The 16,831-nt window shown below is 51.9% G+C and overlaps 7 protein-coding genes across 7 annotated transcripts; 4 read left to right on the top strand and 3 right to left on the bottom strand.

Moving 5' to 3' along the window:
• Positions 1–672: 672 nt before the first annotated feature.
• HMPREF1120_09130 (uncharacterized protein) lies at positions 673–1,956 on the top strand (the record flags this gene model as incomplete). The annotated part of the gene is made up of 1 exon (XM_009163407.1): positions 673–1,956. The coding sequence occupies one exon, from the start codon at positions 673–675 to the stop codon at positions 1,954–1,956; it is 1,284 nt and encodes a 427-aa protein (XP_009161655.1).
• A 1,124-nt stretch (positions 1,957–3,080) lies between these two features.
• Positions 3,081–5,173, bottom strand: HMPREF1120_09131 (glutathione S-transferase). The gene is made up of 2 exons (XM_009163408.1): positions 3,847–5,173; positions 3,081–3,615 (listed from the first exon to the last, which is right to left on the bottom strand). The coding sequence occupies exons 1-2, from the start codon at positions 4,679–4,681 to the stop codon at positions 3,206–3,208; spliced, it is 1,245 nt and encodes a 414-aa protein (XP_009161656.1). The 5' UTR covers positions 4,682–5,173; the 3' UTR covers positions 3,081–3,205.
• A 263-nt stretch (positions 5,174–5,436) lies between these two features.
• HMPREF1120_09132 (uncharacterized protein) lies at positions 5,437–7,275 on the bottom strand. The gene is made up of 2 exons (XM_009163409.1): positions 6,917–7,275; positions 5,437–6,866 (listed from the first exon to the last, which is right to left on the bottom strand). Exons 1-2 carry the CDS (start codon positions 6,980–6,982, stop codon positions 5,598–5,600), a joined length of 1,335 nt encoding a protein of 444 aa, XP_009161657.1. The 5' UTR covers positions 6,983–7,275; the 3' UTR covers positions 5,437–5,597.
• A 141-nt stretch (positions 7,276–7,416) lies between these two features.
• On the bottom strand, positions 7,417–9,540 carry HMPREF1120_09133 (uncharacterized protein). The gene is made up of 2 exons (XM_009163410.1): positions 8,397–9,540; positions 7,417–8,345 (listed from the first exon to the last, which is right to left on the bottom strand). Exon 1 carries the CDS (start codon positions 9,193–9,195, stop codon positions 8,767–8,769), a length of 429 nt encoding a protein of 142 aa, XP_009161658.1. The 5' UTR covers positions 9,196–9,540; the 3' UTR covers positions 7,417–8,345; positions 8,397–8,766.
• A 747-nt stretch (positions 9,541–10,287) lies between these two features.
• On the top strand, positions 10,288–11,119 carry HMPREF1120_09134 (uncharacterized protein; the record flags this gene model as incomplete). The annotated part of the gene is made up of 2 exons (XM_009163411.1): positions 10,288–10,415; positions 10,468–11,119. The coding sequence occupies 2 exons, from the start codon at positions 10,288–10,290 to the stop codon at positions 11,117–11,119; spliced, it is 780 nt and encodes a 259-aa protein (XP_009161659.1).
• An 839-nt stretch (positions 11,120–11,958) lies between these two features.
• On the top strand, positions 11,959–13,194 carry HMPREF1120_09135 (uncharacterized protein; the record flags this gene model as incomplete). The annotated part of the gene is made up of 1 exon (XM_009163412.1): positions 11,959–13,194. One exon carries the CDS (start codon positions 11,959–11,961, stop codon positions 13,192–13,194), a length of 1,236 nt encoding a protein of 411 aa, XP_009161660.1.
• A 1,269-nt stretch (positions 13,195–14,463) lies between these two features.
• Positions 14,464–15,799, top strand: HMPREF1120_09136 (alcohol dehydrogenase; the record flags this gene model as incomplete). Its single annotated transcript, XM_009163413.1, has 7 exons — positions 14,464–14,788; positions 14,836–14,879; positions 14,936–14,947; positions 14,995–15,368; positions 15,426–15,562; positions 15,628–15,712; positions 15,769–15,799. The coding sequence occupies 7 exons, from the start codon at positions 14,464–14,466 to the stop codon at positions 15,797–15,799; spliced, it is 1,008 nt and encodes a 335-aa protein (XP_009161661.1).
• Between the last annotated feature and the right edge of the window lie 1,032 nt (positions 15,800–16,831).

Genomic DNA, 16,831 nt, shown 5'->3' on the forward strand with positions numbered 1-16,831 from the left:
TTACTCAAGGTTGGAGGATGGTGGTGAGGTAATGCAGGACGAAGGGAGGAACACTGCAGGGTGAGATTAGAGCTCCAGCTAGCACCGAGGAGCCGACTCCTTGTATTGTCTGTCGTTGCAGGACAGATCAGGAGAGTGTAAGCAGGAAAAGTAGAGAAGAATCGAGGTCAAGTCGACATGGAGAGGTTTGTGGACATACAAGAGGCAGCCTTTCAAGGTCTGTTCAGTTCAGGTTCAGTTTGCACGACGCAGCCAAAGTTGCCAAACTCGGGGAGTAGCAGGCGCCAAGGCTTGCGGTCACTGGCGCTGCAGTTCAGTTCAGTCAGGCCAGGCACAGGAACAGCACTGCAGTACTACTAGGGATTACTAGTACATACCAGCCTGCGCTGCGATTATTATAGAGGCCTGTTACTGACCTCACCTCCACCAATTCACTACTACTACTCACCTAGGTGCTACTACTACTACTCCTCCTCACTATTACCTGCACTGGCCGTAAATCTCGGTGCACGGCCCTGATCACCCGCCATCACCAACACCAACACCTCATCCTGATACCGTGCTCGGCCATAGCAGTCACTCCTCGTTGTCTTAGTGATGGACGCATAAACGCTTCTTTTGACCGCAGCTCACGACCTCGGCGACTTGACTGTTGCTTTGACCCGGTGCAACATGAAACTCACCCCCTGCCTCTACGTGCGCAACCTGCTGGCCGCGCTGCATCCACCGCTCCCTCCACGATCCGCTCGAGAGTCGAAACAACTGCTCAATGTGCTAGAGTCGGCATTTCAAAAACACTTGGACGAATCGCATCCGTCGCCAAAAGCTGTACGTGCCGCCGATGCCGCGCCCGAAGTCGAATCAATCCCGGATCCTGCTCAGCGAATCACACATTCTACGCACTCTCATCTAGACACAATCCTCAGCCATCCTCTTCTCCGTCAAAAGTCGACAACCTTTGTCCCATCCCATGGCCTCGCCGCGGCGGCAGTGTCGGCCTTTGATGAGGCATTAGTTCGAAAAGGACTCGATTTCCATCTGGTCCAATCTTGCTCCATCCAGTACTTGCAAGGGAGAGAAAAGAAAGAGCCGGTTCAAAATGATGGAAAGTTGGGTCCACGGTTGGCCAGCTGGTTTACGTCGTTGAGCAATGGTGACAAAAAGGAATTCCTGGTCAATGGAAACTCCCTGGCTTCGGTTGTACCGGTGATGTATCTGGATGGAATGGAAGCCGAAGTGTGGGAATGGCTTCGGACTTTATATGAACGACCATTCGATAAATGGATCTTCCTACTCTCGGATACCACCGCCCCAGGTGCCCTGAAGTACCTCCGCGCAGAAGACACACTGGTTGCACTCATGATGAGAGAGTCAATGCGCAAGGGCCTTTTCCATGATGCCGCTCAACAGTACGTCCAGGCGTGTGAATACCGGTTGAAGACTGGTAGAACGACCCCGACTGAGGGCTCCTCACTGTCTGACCCCTTTAAGCGGTCGTGGCAACAAATCGCCCGTGGTATCTTGCTCCGTCGCAAGTCCCATCAGATCCCCGTGGATCTTTTTGATTCGGTGTTGAAGTTCGGGCTGAGCATCAACTCGTCGCCGTTTGATCAAGCCATTTTGCGAATATATCATCCGACATCGCCGTCGGCCGAATCTTTGTCGGTCAAAGTGACAGAGCCAGCTTTCCAGCAGAGATTCTTGCACTGGCAGAAGAAGCTCAACAAGTCGGTGCAAAAAGCTTTGCTTGTCTCTATGCTAGATGCGGCGCAGCTGTCGCTGGAACAAAACCGGCCTTCGCGAGCACGAAAGTTTTTGGACTTTGTGGAAACCAGTTATCCTGAGATGGTCTCTACCAAGACCGAAGCAAGTACCGTCGAAAGATTGAGACTTGCCCGAAAGGAGACTTTGAATCGGAGAGAGACTCGACATATTCCAATCCCAGTCCTGGTGTGAAGAAACAATCGACAGGCTTAGTCACTGCAAATATCCTGGCAACATTCTGATGGACCGGTCTGTGCAGGCGAGTGTTTATCACGCTTAAGAGTTTTCAACCTCATTGCATGTTGCTCATGAGAATGACTATCTATGTCACACCGAGGCCGTGGAGTTGCGTCGAAGCATAAGTTTCCCAAGGACCTTTTCTGAAGCATGTATGCAACTGCCCGTTTTCTCGCAGCCACTGAGTGTACATCAAGGTCTTGCGTAGATGCTCCTCACCAGAGCTGTTTAGCCTGGAGGAGAGAGCGCTACTAGGCTTCTTGAAGTTCCGGTTCGCTACCATGTTAAGGCGAAACCTGAGACAGAGTGGCACACATGAAGACTGTGGTCCAGAAATCACAAGGAGAAGGCCAGACAAACATGCCGTTGCGCGGACCATGCTCCATCTGTTTACCCGAAGACCAAGGGTCGCCAGAGCTACTTCGCCCTCCTAGATGGGAGGTCCTTGATGTTTGCCTGCATACCAGAACTCGTCAGACAGCTCCACAACGCGGAAGCAGGCTCTCACGGCTATTTCCCCACTGTCAATGGGCCAACCAGCAGCAGGGTGGCTTCGAGCAATCATTTGGTTGTACATGTACAACGATCGGAGAAAATTGCCGGGCATTTACTGTATAACAATGTAACAGCGCCCCGACGGTGCAGCAAGACCTGAGCTGGGCAAGCCCCGATCATAAGTTGATACACAGGAAAACCAAACTGCTCTGATCGTATCCCCAAAAGGGTTCCTAAGTGGAACTGAGGAGAGACATGAGCAGTCCTCAAGTCCTCCATGGCGCATGTGGGCGCATTAGCTTAAGAGGATACTCCTTTTTATCCTCATGATTCAAGTTTGAACTGGATCTTGAGTCAGGATCTGGGATGGCTACCTATAGTACCTAGGTACATATACATATACATATATCATTTACACTCAATACCTCCGAGCGCGCAGCCAGTACCTCTGCAAGTGACAAAGCAGGTAGGCTGGCCATCCAAATCAATCAGATCTAGTAGCAAGTATTTCTGCCGCGACATCATCTCCCAGTAGCATGAGTTCCATCCTCGGGCTCCGTATGGTCTTTTTTACAGATATGACACGGAAAATGGTAAAATGTTCATACTATAGGTAGGATATTTGATGCCCAACTTGTTTGTGATCATGAAATCCATTGTGAAACCGCCACTACTACTTGTCGGGTACCAGCTATATCGATTCCGATCTTCAAGTCCACTCCTTCCCGGCCCCCTCCAAATCCTTATCCGTCCCCTCCAAAGCATCAACTCTCTTCTTCATATTCCCAACAATGCCCTCCAACTTCCCATCATCCAACGCCACACCACAAGCAGGATTCCCTCTTGCCCTCTCGATCGCAGGTCTCCCCTCAATCCTCTGCTTCCACCTCTCTAGTCCCGGAAATTCCGCCACGACATCAATGTCCAGAAACACTTTCGCCGCCCTGACCCACGGCCAAGTCGCCATATCTGCAATCGTGTATTTGTTTCCGGCGAGCCAGTCGGCATGTGAGAGTCTCGACTCGAGGACTGCATAACAGCGCCGCGTCTCGTCAATGTAGTGTTGTGTGCTGAAGCGGGAATACACGGGGGCCATGGCGCGGAAGAAATTTGCTTGGGCTAGAAAGGGAAAAGGGACATGTTAGCATACACGACAAACCATGATTGGGCGGATGTTTGCACAGGAACAAAAATGGCACTTCTTTTCGCTCGCGCTGCTCGCTGCACGGCGTTGGGCATCGCTTTGCTTGCTTGGCTTGCTTTGCGTGCGCTGTGCTCGGCGTGCGCATCGCTGGGCATGGCTTGCTCGCATCCCTCGACACGCTCGCTAAGCTCACTTCGTTCGCTTACCTTGAATAGGCGCCACTCCACCAACATGAAACATCAACCAACTCAACATCTCATAATACTCCTTCGTGCCAGTCTCATACGTAAACTTTTTGTCCGGATCGTACATGTCGACTAGGTAGATCATGATAGCTGCGGATTCAAATATGCGGATTCCATTGGAACCGATACTGCCGGTGACATCGGTGTTGTTGTTACCCTCTGCGGAGGCTTCCGGTCTGTAGTCGCCATCCGTCAAAGCCGGAATCTTGCCATTCGGATTCAATTCCAAAAACCACGGCTGTTTCTGCTCGAGTTTTGGTGGGCGGATATCAATTGCACGGGTGTCGTATTTTAGGCCGAGTTCTTCGAGAAGAATGGCGGGTTTGATGCCGTTGGATGTTGGGGCCGTGTAGAGGGTGAGGTTGTGGTAGGGTGGAGATGATGAGGATGTCATGGTTGGTTTTGGTTTGGTAGAGAAGCTGACACTGAAATTGGTAGAGTGGCTGTGTCTGTTGATAAGAGGACTGGTGGGGTGGTGTTTCGGACTATGATTATGGTGGTAGTATCCTAGAGTGAGGACGGATCCACGTGTTGTGTGTTGATTTGGTGAGATAGTATTGCACGCAGGTGTGAGGATGGCCCAGGACCACAATGTCGCATGAGATGCCAGTGGGGCCTCGCAGCGCAGAGTGTTAGGAGTGATTGTGGTGAGCCTTGCTCTATTTGATATTGGGCTGGTGTTGGTGTAGAAAAGACACACAAAGGCAGAAGACAGATTCAATACCCAATGATCAACCCACGCCTTTCTGATCAGGGATGAAAGGTAGGTGTGGTTCGAGACCGAGAAGAAAGGCATGGAGAGAGCAAAGGGTATCAGTTATACTTATACCTATCTTTCATCTCGGAAATCACCTACCTACACTTGAAGTGCTCTCCGTCTCCCGTTCCAGCTCCTCGGATTGAACATGACACGGGAGCCGATTGATACACGTCCGGGTCAGTCTGGCGGACCATCAGTCCACACTTGTCAATGGCGAGGCTTTATGATTTGCGGTCTGGCTCCTGGTACGAGCGAGCAGGCGGTTTTCTGAGGACAGCGGTGCGGTGTCTCTGATCCGAGTCATCGTGGTGATGGTTGACCGATCGACCCCCATTCGGTCCGGGTTTGCATCGGGCTCCCTTTGCGCCCGTCAGCTTGCCTGGGGTCTGGGGCAGCCTTGTGGGGAGATCTTTTGCTGCGCGCTCTCGCTGCATCCACACGCCATCTCGCAGACAAGACATAGAGACGGTGCGCGTAGCAAACGAAATTGGTAGTCTTGACGATAGAAACTTTGGCAGTTGACTTGGATATAAAAACCCGTATACAGTTGTAGAGTGCTCGCTGTCGGTGAGTTTAAGCAACCGGCTGACATAATCCGGATCACGGTTTGCAAAGATCCGGAGACCCCTGGATTTATGGCCAATCAGCGACAAACAGTGGGGGCGGCTCTTGATCGTTCCGAGTCCTTCAAGTTGGACCCGGTCATGCAACACCGCAACTTGAACAGACCAGGCTGACCCGAACCAATTCGGTTCAAGTGCTGTCCAGGCATTTACAATTTGAAAATGGAAGCAAATCAATGCCGCTCAATCGGCAAGCTCAAATTAAAACTACCTAATAATACAGAGTCGTACGTCTATACGCGCGTTGCATCTTCGAGTCATCACGTCTGGTTGCGTTGCTATGGCCCGTTTGTCCTTACATACTGTATCAAGCCTTGTTTGTCGTCCTCTCAACCACTGCCAGGCGCATTGGGATTCCCACTCTGGTTCGAGTTCGTCGACACTCGACTCACTGGCGCAGAAGTGCCGTCTGGATTCTCGCCCAAGGCCAACAACCCTTCTTCGTGGAAAGGCTTCTTGGCTTCGGCCGCCTTCTTTTCATCATATCTCCAGATCCCCGCGGTCTTGTCGGCAGCAACCCCGTCCCAGCTGTAGCCGCCCAGGTTGGTCGCCACCTTGACCAGATCCTGAAACACCTTCTCATCTTGGTCGTTGGGGTCGGCTTGAGAGAAAAACACCCTCTTCCACTCGCGGTTTTCGTCCTGTTCCTTCTTGCGCAATGCTCGTTGCGCATTTTCAATCCGAGACTTGTAGTGTGCTGTAGCGTCCATGTCGCCCTTTTCGATACTGCGGGCAACTTTCTGCCACGCCCTCCTGCTTTCAAAGACGTCTTGTTCTTCAATAGGTGCCACCTGCAGTTTCGACAGCTTGACTTCACTCGGTCGAACCGTCTCAATCACCTTTGCTCTCTTGCCATCGCCTTCCTTCAGCGTGAAGTCGCCCGACCATTGACCCTCCGCAGTGTACAACGGGTTCTTCTCCGATCCCTCGCCCTGTTTCCACAACGCCGCGGTGAAGCTGTTTTTCTTGCCCGATACCCATCCTCGGCCGGAGAAATCAATCTTGGCGATATACCCGCTGCTCGAGATGATGTGGATGTACTTGCTAAGTTCGACAAACGGCGCGCCGTAGATCAGGCTCTCAATGTGCAGCGGAGGTAGCGTGATGAGGTATGTCTCTTTCTGGTCGCTTCCGGGGGGATACAGCGTCAACAAGGCGTGTCCGATCTGCTTGACGTTGATGGTACTCTTGAAACTGGCCTTCTGGCCGTTGTATCCTTGCAGTCGAATGCGATATTTGTCGTTGGTGATACAGTAGGCTGTCACGGGAGGATGGTGGCTAACTTGCTCTGAGACGAGGCGCGTAACCCCGTGCTCATCGTCCCATTGACCTAGGAACAGCTCGCCCAAGAACGGATTGAGTGGTTTCTTTTCCGAGCCCAGTTTCTCCGACCGAGAGTAGTATTGCTGTTTGAGCGTGTTAAGCAACCACCGCAACACTAAAAGGGCGCGCTTGGCAGGATCTCTTTCTTGCGCCGGCGCGACAAACAGCCCGGTGTTCTCGGTCCAGTATGCGGAAAATTCGACAAGGGATTGGGTCGACAGAATAAAGGCGGGCGCTGTAAGTGAGGATAAATCACCGTTGAACGAGGCGATTGACTGTGGCTGGGTTAGTGGGAGGTTGCGATTGTGCGCTGATGATCACTTACTTTGAGGAAAGACGCCCACGAGCCCTTGGCCTGGATGGGCACAGCTTCGCCTTCGGTTTCTGGCATGGTGGGATTACGCGTGCTGTATTGTTCAGGTTGGAGGCGTTGAAAGCGCGGCAGAACGATGTGCGAGGTAGTCTAGTGAAAGAGGAAAACAGACAGCAGAATAAGATAGACTGGATTCTAGGGCGGCGTGCGAAACTTGGACTTGGTGTACAACATGGATTGTATGTCTATCGAGGTAGAGAAGATGTTGGTCTTGGTGTTGTGGTTGTAATTGTAGTTGTCGAGGGACACGAATGCGGCGGCGACGGAACCAAGATCGACAGCAACCGAACTGCGCCACAAAACGTCATAGTTGCATGAATCATGATCTCCAACTTCGCTTCAGTTCAAGTCCAATTCACATGACTTGGACTTCATTGTCAAGACTTAGATAGTACCCAAGTTCCCTACTAGAACTACGGCCAAAAGGTACCTAGGTATGCTTGCACAAGCCAGCGGACTCTTGAAGATGATCAAATCTCTGAGGTTGGGAGTGCTCAACACTACTCACTTCCAATTCGACATCGAAAATGATACCTCCACCACAAGAGCATTTCCAAGCGACAGTTCTGAATACCTAGGTACACAAGTGAGAAGAGTGTCTCTTCTATGATACAGCACCTAGGAACAGTAGGAATAAGGTGTAAAGAGCAAAAGTGATACTTAGGTCGCAGCCTTGTTCGATGAGGTTCCGTCCGGGTTGTCACTCTCGTCGTCGCGGATACAGTGAGTAGCGCAAGTGACCGAGTATCTTCACTTCACTCTCACTAACACACATCGCACCCATTTGTTTACACATGCGTGATCTGCTCAACCTTTCTTCTCACCCACAACAGATCTCACGCTCTCCTCCCTGCTTCTCTTCTTTCTCCCACCTATCCATAACTTGGTGCTTCTTGGTCCTTTTCATTGTTACTACTCTTCGCAGAACTGCATCTTGAGACTCGATCAAAGTCACATTTTCCCTCGCCAGCATGGTGAACATGGCGCTTCGGGCTGAATGCCTGGTCACTCCAAACCTGGCCGTGCCACCTGCGGCTAGGACCCATTCATCCGAGTCGGGCGACGAGGAGGAAGTGTATGAATACCCTTTCCGCAACGGTCCTCCACCCGTGGTCTATCGTCAGAGCAAACATCCTCTCCCTTACTTCGCACACCAGCAACTTGATCCGGACTACTTTCCAGAAGGTATGACTCCCAAAGCCTCACTAGCATCTCATGATCTTCAAGCACACTCTGACCTCTGCAGATCTTGGCGCACCCGTTGGTGGTCCAAAAGACCCACTGGACGCAAGCAATCAAGCATGGGATGACGATGACGATGATACTGTCATTATTCACGAATCTGATGCGGATGAATATGGTGATGATGAGGATGATGCAGCTGTTGAGGTTAGTAATCCTTCATGCCCAAGGCCATGAATAGCTCACTGACAGAATTCAAAGAACCCTACGCCAAAGTCGGGTCGCAAACAAAAGTCCAAGCTCAAGACCAAGCTGGCTGCCAAACCTGCTGTCGCCTCGGATGTCAAACACATGAAGATGCCTGGTGGTCGTCCGGCTGTTGCAAAGAAGGTGTCTGCCGACTTGGATTCGGATGATGAGCTCATTGTTCGCATGAAAGAGGCTCGTTTCTTGGAACGTGACATTGCACAAGCTCTCATCGATCAAGGTCGCACTGCGTACAATCCAAAGACCATTGGAACTCGCTGGAGACGCATCAAGCATGCATTGCAGCAGAGACAGGACGAACTTCTGGACGCCGACTTGAGTGACTGGCACGAAGGCGATGTAAGGCAACCTTCCTAACCCGCAGAAGCTTGACCACTAACCCAACTAGGACGAGGTCTTGGTCGACGCCGTTGCCAAAGCCGAGAAGGAGACCGAGAGAGCCATCGCAGAGGCAGAAGCCCGAAAGTGGCGCATTGTCGCGGATCGCATGAAGCTTGCCAAGGTAGGTTTGATCTGGTAATTGTGTGATCGCTCTGCTTACACTGTTTTCCTACGCAGCCTGTCATCAACTTCTCCCACAAGGCCTGCCGCGAGAGATACGAGGCTTTGCTCAACGGCACGGCCAAACCCACTCCAGAGTCGGTCGAAAATCCAGGTCCTGAGGTTCTCGCACGTATCGAGTCACGAAAGCAAAAAGAACTCAAGATTGCCAAAGACATGAAGATGTCCGTCAATGAGCAGCAGAATGTGCAGGGCAATGGATGGTCTTCTCGCAAGCGCATCTATTTCTAGGTCATGGCAGATACTGACGGGAATTGTCGCCGCACGATGCATTGGTACTCAGGACTGCATCGAGTACCAACCAACTTGGCATCAGGCATATGAATATGACGACGACTACCTGGTACTGCTGCTTCGGCCGGTGGGTTGGACTGCTTTCAGACGATCGATGTTGGTGCCTGATTGAGGGGCACTAGAACCTGGCTGGGATGATGAAATGGAGAATGGGCCACAGGAGCATCATCAAGCAACATGCCAGTGTATGATTATCCAAAATGGTTTTTCGGCATGAGAGATACCAGTATCAGGCGTGTAGATTAATGAAATTCAGTTCTAATGAGCAGGCCAGTGCCAGTTCCCAGCTTCAAGTTTTTGCAGACGCGTCGCGACGCGTAAACTCGCAGTAGCAGCAAAAACGTCATCAGGTGACCGGCGTCAACAAAGCGCCGCGTGCCCGTAGTAGTTGATGGCCTACAACTCCTTGATTTGTTCTTCAAGTTTTACCATTTCACTCCGTCTCAACAACCCGGCTGCAGTGGCCCTTGACTCGCTCTCCCACTAATGCAACGCAATCCGATCCAATGAGTTGCAGTGCATGCCTTGCAGATACTATCTGGAAATAAACCGTCTGCTTCCTAGTAGATGATTCGACAATGCCGTCCTCGTCGTCTATTGCTGCCTTCTGCCAAGGCCTTCCAGCCGCCTGCGCAACGATGCCTGATGTGTATATCTTGCGTGTCGCTCGTGCTTCTTCTGCTTCTTTTCTTCCTTCACGCACCAGAGCAGGCAAATTTCACACGTGTTCGGTCATCTTTGCTCGCAGAGACCCGAACCCGTCGAGTTCTCTCGTGTGATCTCCATCGGCTGTTGGCTTCTTCTGTTTGGATGAGGCTGGCAGGCGTGGAAGTCATTCAGAGGACTTCGCAGCTCCCACATCACATGGTACCTGTGTGAATCAAGCGTCGCTTTTCAAACCCTATCACGCTCTCTACTACTCCATAGGTTCTTCCAGTCGCTCGTTTTGGATCTTGGTCTCTTTGCTCGTTCGTTGACCGTGTACCTTGACAACTAATCCCATGCGCTCCTTCGACGCGATGTTCAAGCGATCCTTCAACACCAGGGACGGTCGCATCGTCAAATCGAAGACCACAAAGACTACATATGCCGAACATGTGAAGAGGAAGATGCAGGACACAGTGGACGCCGATGCGTCCGTGGCGAGGTAGGCAGCCGTGAGCCAGAGCATCGGGCAAATCTATACTGACACGGCACAGCACGCTGACCAGTCCCATCGCTACACTTGTGGTGGGTCGTGAACAACGACTGTTCGCTGCGCACGAAGACGTCCTCTGTCATTCTGCCTACTTCGCCGCCGCCTTGAAAGGCAAGTTCCTGGAAAGCGGCTCGAAGCGGATGGAATTGCCCGACGAAGAACCCGAAATCCTGTCGTGCGTCCTCGAGTTTCTCTACAAGGGTGACTATTATCCTCGCTTGTTGCACAACAAGCGCCGAGACACTTGGGATCTTGAGGACGCCCAGGATCTGAAAATGGGTGGTCGCGGAAACAGCGCTTCGACAATCTATCTCTCCGGCGCTGGCGGCCATGTCCTTCGGGACACTGCCGTGTACTGCGCTGCCGACAAGTACGGCCTGGACGAATTGAAGCGATTGTCTCTCCGGAAGCAAGGACTTCAGTCCGGCATCCAGGTCGACGTGATCTTGCGATCTGCTCGGTACGCGTATCAGCACACGCCGGACACCGAATCGCGACTCCGCGCTCATTACCTAGCTGTGATCATTCGAAGTCGCAAGACTTTCAAGAGAAGTGGAACCATGCAGATGGAAATGGAGAATGGGGGCAAATTGTTTTTCGACCTGTTTGTGGCCATGTGCAACCACATGGATGACATTGTCGAGATCAGGTAAGACGCATGTCAGGATGCGAGTAACCCATTGTATCTATTGCTTACATTTGACCTTTTACAGCAACAGCCGATCTCCCAAAGTCATCTAAAACTGTCATGACTGCAACAGGACGATGGATCGGCGCTATGGTGTGAGCTAGGACAGAATGTTGACCAGACAGTTGGATAACAACGAGTCTACGGAACAGTCAGCTGCTTCGATAGCAGCACAACTCCCCTTCGTCCTCGAGGTTGGCCGACGAATTACTGGTTCATTGCAACCCTACTCCTTCTAATGGCCCTGAGCTTTGGCGCAATTGGCTTTCCACTCTTTCATTGCTTCTCTCTGGGAGGGAAGAAAACAAAGTAATCGAAATACACACAGTGTGCGACTACAATCGCAACTCTTTTGTATTGATTATGTTCTCGGCTCTTGCAGTTGACAATGACATCTGCCCATATGGCGAAGCTGGTTCGGTTTGGCCTGCCAGTGGTGGGTCAAATTGAGCGCTCTTGATGATCAGAATAGGAAATGAGAGATATGGCCACCTCGTATAGTGATGACTCGCTCTTGTTTTTGGTTTATCATCCTCTGATTCCTTATTGAAACTGAACACACAACTTCCGTGATAGGGGATAGGTGACATGTCACCTTGTTATATCGTCCTCTGCATTCTTACCCTTGCCTTACCTCGTTCTCATTACCTCTGTTCTCAAACTCGAGACCGTGAACTCTCACCGTTGGCTCGCCCCCATTTCTTTCGCCTACCTCTCATTTTCACCATAAGTGAGCCACTCTGTGACGCTGACTCGCAACATCTTCTGCGATTCTCCCATCTAGTCTACTGCAAGTCATTCACAATGGTCTACTACACAAGACAGGGAAACCCTACGGCACTCGAGAGGAAGCGTCAATTCGAAGAAGAGCTGATCTACTACGACGCCGACTCGAACAGCATGACGACTTCTTCTCCTGCCGGTGAGCATCGAGGTACTAGTACCACACCATTCAGCCCGGGGGTACGGCCTCGAGTGAATCAGAATCAGAATCAGAATCAATACAAACGACAACGAAAACAGACCACCCGCACCTCGTCCTCACCCGCGTTCCCTTCCATTTCATCCCTGTCATCTTCATCTTCACCTTCACCTTCACTCCGAGCAGTACCACGGTCCAAGCCAGCACCGGCAACGGCAAGGGCAACTACTAGTCCTACTACAGTCAAAGTCAAGATCAAGACAGAAGGAGAAGCTAATGCACGCGCCGCAATACAAGAGCGACCCCTCGCAGAGCGAGTGCAGATCTACATCGGACCGCAAAACAAAGTGTTTACCGTTGGAATACGAGACTTGGACAAATCGCCTGTCCTGAAAGCACTAGTTCACCACGGTGTGGCCTCCGGTGCAGCTGGAAGTGAGGGACCATTCATCATGCACCCGGAACTAACGAAGATTGACGCGAACCATTTCCAACCTGTCTTTCAATTTCTCTTGATGGACGAATATGTCCCGACGATCATCAGTAATCCGAAGGGTGCCAATGTTTTTCCCAAACAACTTGATGGTCTGGTCACGGTGGGGGAGTATCAGGCCGAAGCGCTGCGGGGAGGTTACATCTATGTGATTGCCAAAGCATTGGGGATGAGGGGTCTTGAAGATCTGGTTTTGAGAAAGATCACGCAGGCACAGTACCTTGGGGGTGGTGGGGGATATGGTGTCAAATGTCTGTTGGATTTGGCTATGGTTGTGTTTTCGAGGCCGGAGGAAAATGAGTTGGCTAAGAGGGCAAAACACCAACTGAGAGAAGATGACGGTGCAGATGGCGGAGATGGTTTGGCTGGTGTGAATGGTAGGCATGGGATGGGACAGAACGATGGAGGAGAAGAAGAGGTTGAAGATCGTCTGGAACTTTGGCTTATTGAAAGCCTCAAGGACAAGTTGCAGCAGACGCTGATCAATCATGCGAAGCTGTTTTTCATGGTTGCTAACCATGGCGCCTGTGCCAGACGAGGCTTTGCGGCGAGGATCTTTAGGCGCAAGGTGGAGGATTGGGAGAAGTTGGGGGGAGATGTTGTGGCTATTGAGGATGATGATTGATGGAGGAGATCCGATCGATGCGAGACTCACGATTCGCCAGCCTTACCAGGATGGAAAAGGTCACGACTCCATCACTTGCAGTGTCAGAGAAGTTGAAGTGCTCAGGAACACTCACACAATAGCGGAGCTGACAAGGCTGGATGTTGGCCACTGGTGACTCAGTGGTGAGGAGCGGCGAGGGAGCGCAACCCTCGACCTTGGGGTCCATGAAATCTGCAACCGGTACTTTTTCAGGACAACTTACTATTGATCGCATGCCAGAGCGGTTGAAGGGCTCGGGAACCCTCACACGGTGAGTGGTATCAGAGCTGACGAGGATGGATACTGGCCACCGGCGACAGCGGTGAGGGAGCGCAAGCATCATGCTCCACTGTTGTCGACCTTGCGTCCATGAGATTTGAACCCGGGACTTTTCCAGGCGAACTTACTCGACATCACGAGTCAGGTCGCCCGATGAATCGATGACGCGCAGCAGCAGATCACAACAGTTCTAGGACTGGCGGATTTGAAAGTATGTAACAATCTCGGGAGATGTTGTTGTTCTCCATCTCGTGGCCTTTCGACCTCGGTTTATCAATTCCACATCCCATTCCCCTCGTTTTCTCCTTGTCTCCCCCGCCTCCGCGATCTCTCTCCACCGGACCGTTTGTTCTCCCGCGACCATTAACTGGACCAGAGCCGAACACGATGACACGGTAGATACCCTTGGAGTGACCCTAATGTTGACAATAGCGTCGATCGTGAAGCGCGCGGATTCCGGATAGGTAAGTGGTGTGGGAAATGTAACGAGTCAGAAAGGGTCGACATGGGCCGGATGGATAGCCAGTCACCGCTACTGTGAAAGTCCGAGACCCAAACCAGACACAGCAGCCGGGTGCCACTACTACTTCACTATGTCCGAGTCTTCCTATTCATGGGGAATGAGCCCCTCTTCTTGCGGGTGAACTGTTTATGTCCCCGGGTCTCTTCTGCCTGGCCAGTTGTTGGTCTCTTCCTACGCCAGTCTGTCTCTTCCTCTTGCAAAATCGTTTTTGACCGACAGATCTATCGCAATTATGGGTGATCCGACTCCAACTTTCGATATTCCCAAGGAGTGCTGGGGCGGTGTTGTGGTATGTTATCATCAGCGATCAAAGACAAAGCAGCATCTTTTCTGACCGTGTTGGATAGAAAGATGAAGGCCCCAACTTCTACGTCGAGGTTGAAAAGGTCCCCGTACCAGACATTGGTATATAACCCCTTGCTCTTTACGGAGTAACACGTACGACCATGAGGATCCAGCTAAACCAGGCTCCGACTGCAGGCCCCAATGATGTATTGATCAAACTCAACGCTACGGGCATCTGCCTCAGCGACATCCATTTCATGCTCAACGACTGGAATCTGCCCAAGATGTCCGAGACCGGCACCAAGTGTGCAGGCCACGAAGGCGCTGGTGTGATCGTCAAGGTCGGTGAGGGCGTCAAGACGCTCAAGGTAGGCCAGCGTGCCGGCTTCAAACCCATCCAGAACGTCTGCCATACCTGCGAGTACTGCAAGACGGGCCGGGAGACATATTGCCTCAAGGCCATATTTACCGGTGGCTTTTGTGACGGTTTGTCCAGCCTTCCGACTTTTGCGGCTTTGATTGACCCCACGCAGGCTCCTACAAACAATATGTCGTCTCTCCGGAGAATTATACCACTGTGAGTGCGCTTTGCTGCCCAAGACTGGGTGATAAGCTTACTGACGACGTGTTTAGTTGATTCCTGACGTATGTCAATCCACGACCATACTGGAAGACGTATTGACTTGATCTAGGGCGTTTCTGACTACGTGGCCGGTCCGGTCATGTGCTCGGCATCTACCATCTATGCATCCATCAAGGAGTCCGGCCTTCGCCCAGGTCAGTGGGCTGTGTTCCCGGGCGGCGGTGGCGGTGTCGGTATCCAAGGTGTGCAATTGGCATATGCAATGGGAATGCGGCCGATTGTGGTAGACACCGGGGACGAGAGGAGGAAACTCTCCTTGGCTATGGGCGCCGAGCACTTCGTCGACTTCAAGGAGGGCGATCCGGTCAAGCAAGTCTTGGAATTGACTGAAGGCGGCGCCCACGGCGTCTTTGTTACCGCGGTCCAGTCTTATCCCATTGCTCTGGGATATCTGGGTGCCCGTGCAGGGGCTCAGATCATGTGGTGAGTACACACAGTATGTGCGAGTGTTTTTGGTCAGGCTGACACGACAAACAATAGTATTGGTCTTCCTCCACACGGCAAATACCATATTGACGTGGATCCCACGCCTCTGATCTTCCGCAACCAGTCTATCAAGGGGACGTTGGTTGCAAGCCTAGCGGACATTGATGAGACTCTGGATTTTGCCAAACGAGGTGGGTGCTTCGGAACTGTCACTGACAACCCACAAGGAGCCATGTGCTGACAGGACACGATCCAGGCAAACTCCGCCTAGAGCCGACAGTCGTGGGATTGAGTAAGTTCAACGAAGTGGTCCAGAAGCTCAAGAATGGCCAGGTTGCAGGGTATGTCTCTCGATCACTACACATGAGCACGGAGCGGTTGCTAACACCTAAACCAGCCGGATGGTCGTCGACTTTAACCTGCCATAAGACGTGCGGATGAGAGTCAAGTGTGGACTCTGGTCGAGAGACGGTCGCTGTGTCTGCCGCAGTGGTGGGGATACGTTTGAGGATTTCGGTAGCAAAGTGTAGCATACTACGGAGAGGTCCATGATGGAGAATCGAGAATGAATGAAGGCGAGCATGATTCCATGGTGGTAGTAACGTCCCGAGGAGAGTCTCGATCAGTCCCAGCCTCACAATATCTGGACTCAGTATCCCAACGTTGTAGTGGCATTGGCATGCCTTGACAGTCTACTGCACATCGGCCATGAGACTGTTGAAGCCCGTCGAACATGCTTTTTATTACTCCGAGGACTGATACGGCCTCCAATCAAAACAGCGTCGTGGCAGAACTCGACATGGATGCCGCTGAAAATAGAGCGACGTCGAAGTTGCGCCAATCACATTCCTCGTTACGCGCCGACCGTGTTTGAGGCTCCATCGCCAACTCTTCTTCTCTCTCTGCCACGCCCTCTTCCACCTCAGCTCTACCTCTCGACTCTCAGTCTCTGTCCCCTACCCTTGTACTTCTTTTTCGCTAGCTCTGCTTCGGCATGGTGCCCTGCTTTCTGCCTTGGGCCGTGACCAAGGGGTGCGGTGCCATGATTGGCTTCTCCTCGGCCAATGTTGGTGCAGAGCGCTTTGAAGATGTGATAGATCTTGCAGACCTCCATATTTTTCTATCTTGGGGCCCCTAGACGCCTGCCGTGCCGTCTGTTCTCGCTACATACGTCGGTTGGCCCGCTTCAAGCCCGGGGAAGAGCGAGAGACGAAGGGAAGGACAACGCCTCGCTTTTTGGAATCGACATGTCGAGACCCTGCTCGCAGTCTCCTCTACATTCATTGATTTTATCGCCTCTGTCCCTTTCTCTCCGGTGTTCCTAACTTTCTCTTCTGTTTCCATTAGCTGGTCTATGGTTGTCATATTTGTTTGCTGCGTGTTTGTGGTATTCTCATCACCACCCTTTCCTTTGCCCGTCTCACGGTCTGGGTTCGGGTTCAGCTGGGCTGCTTCCTGAG

This window comes from Exophiala dermatitidis (genome assembly GCF_000230625.1).
Source record: "Exophiala dermatitidis NIH/UT8656 unplaced genomic scaffold supercont1.8, whole genome shotgun sequence".
NCBI lineage: Eukaryota > Fungi > Ascomycota > Eurotiomycetes > Chaetothyriales > Herpotrichiellaceae > Exophiala > Exophiala dermatitidis.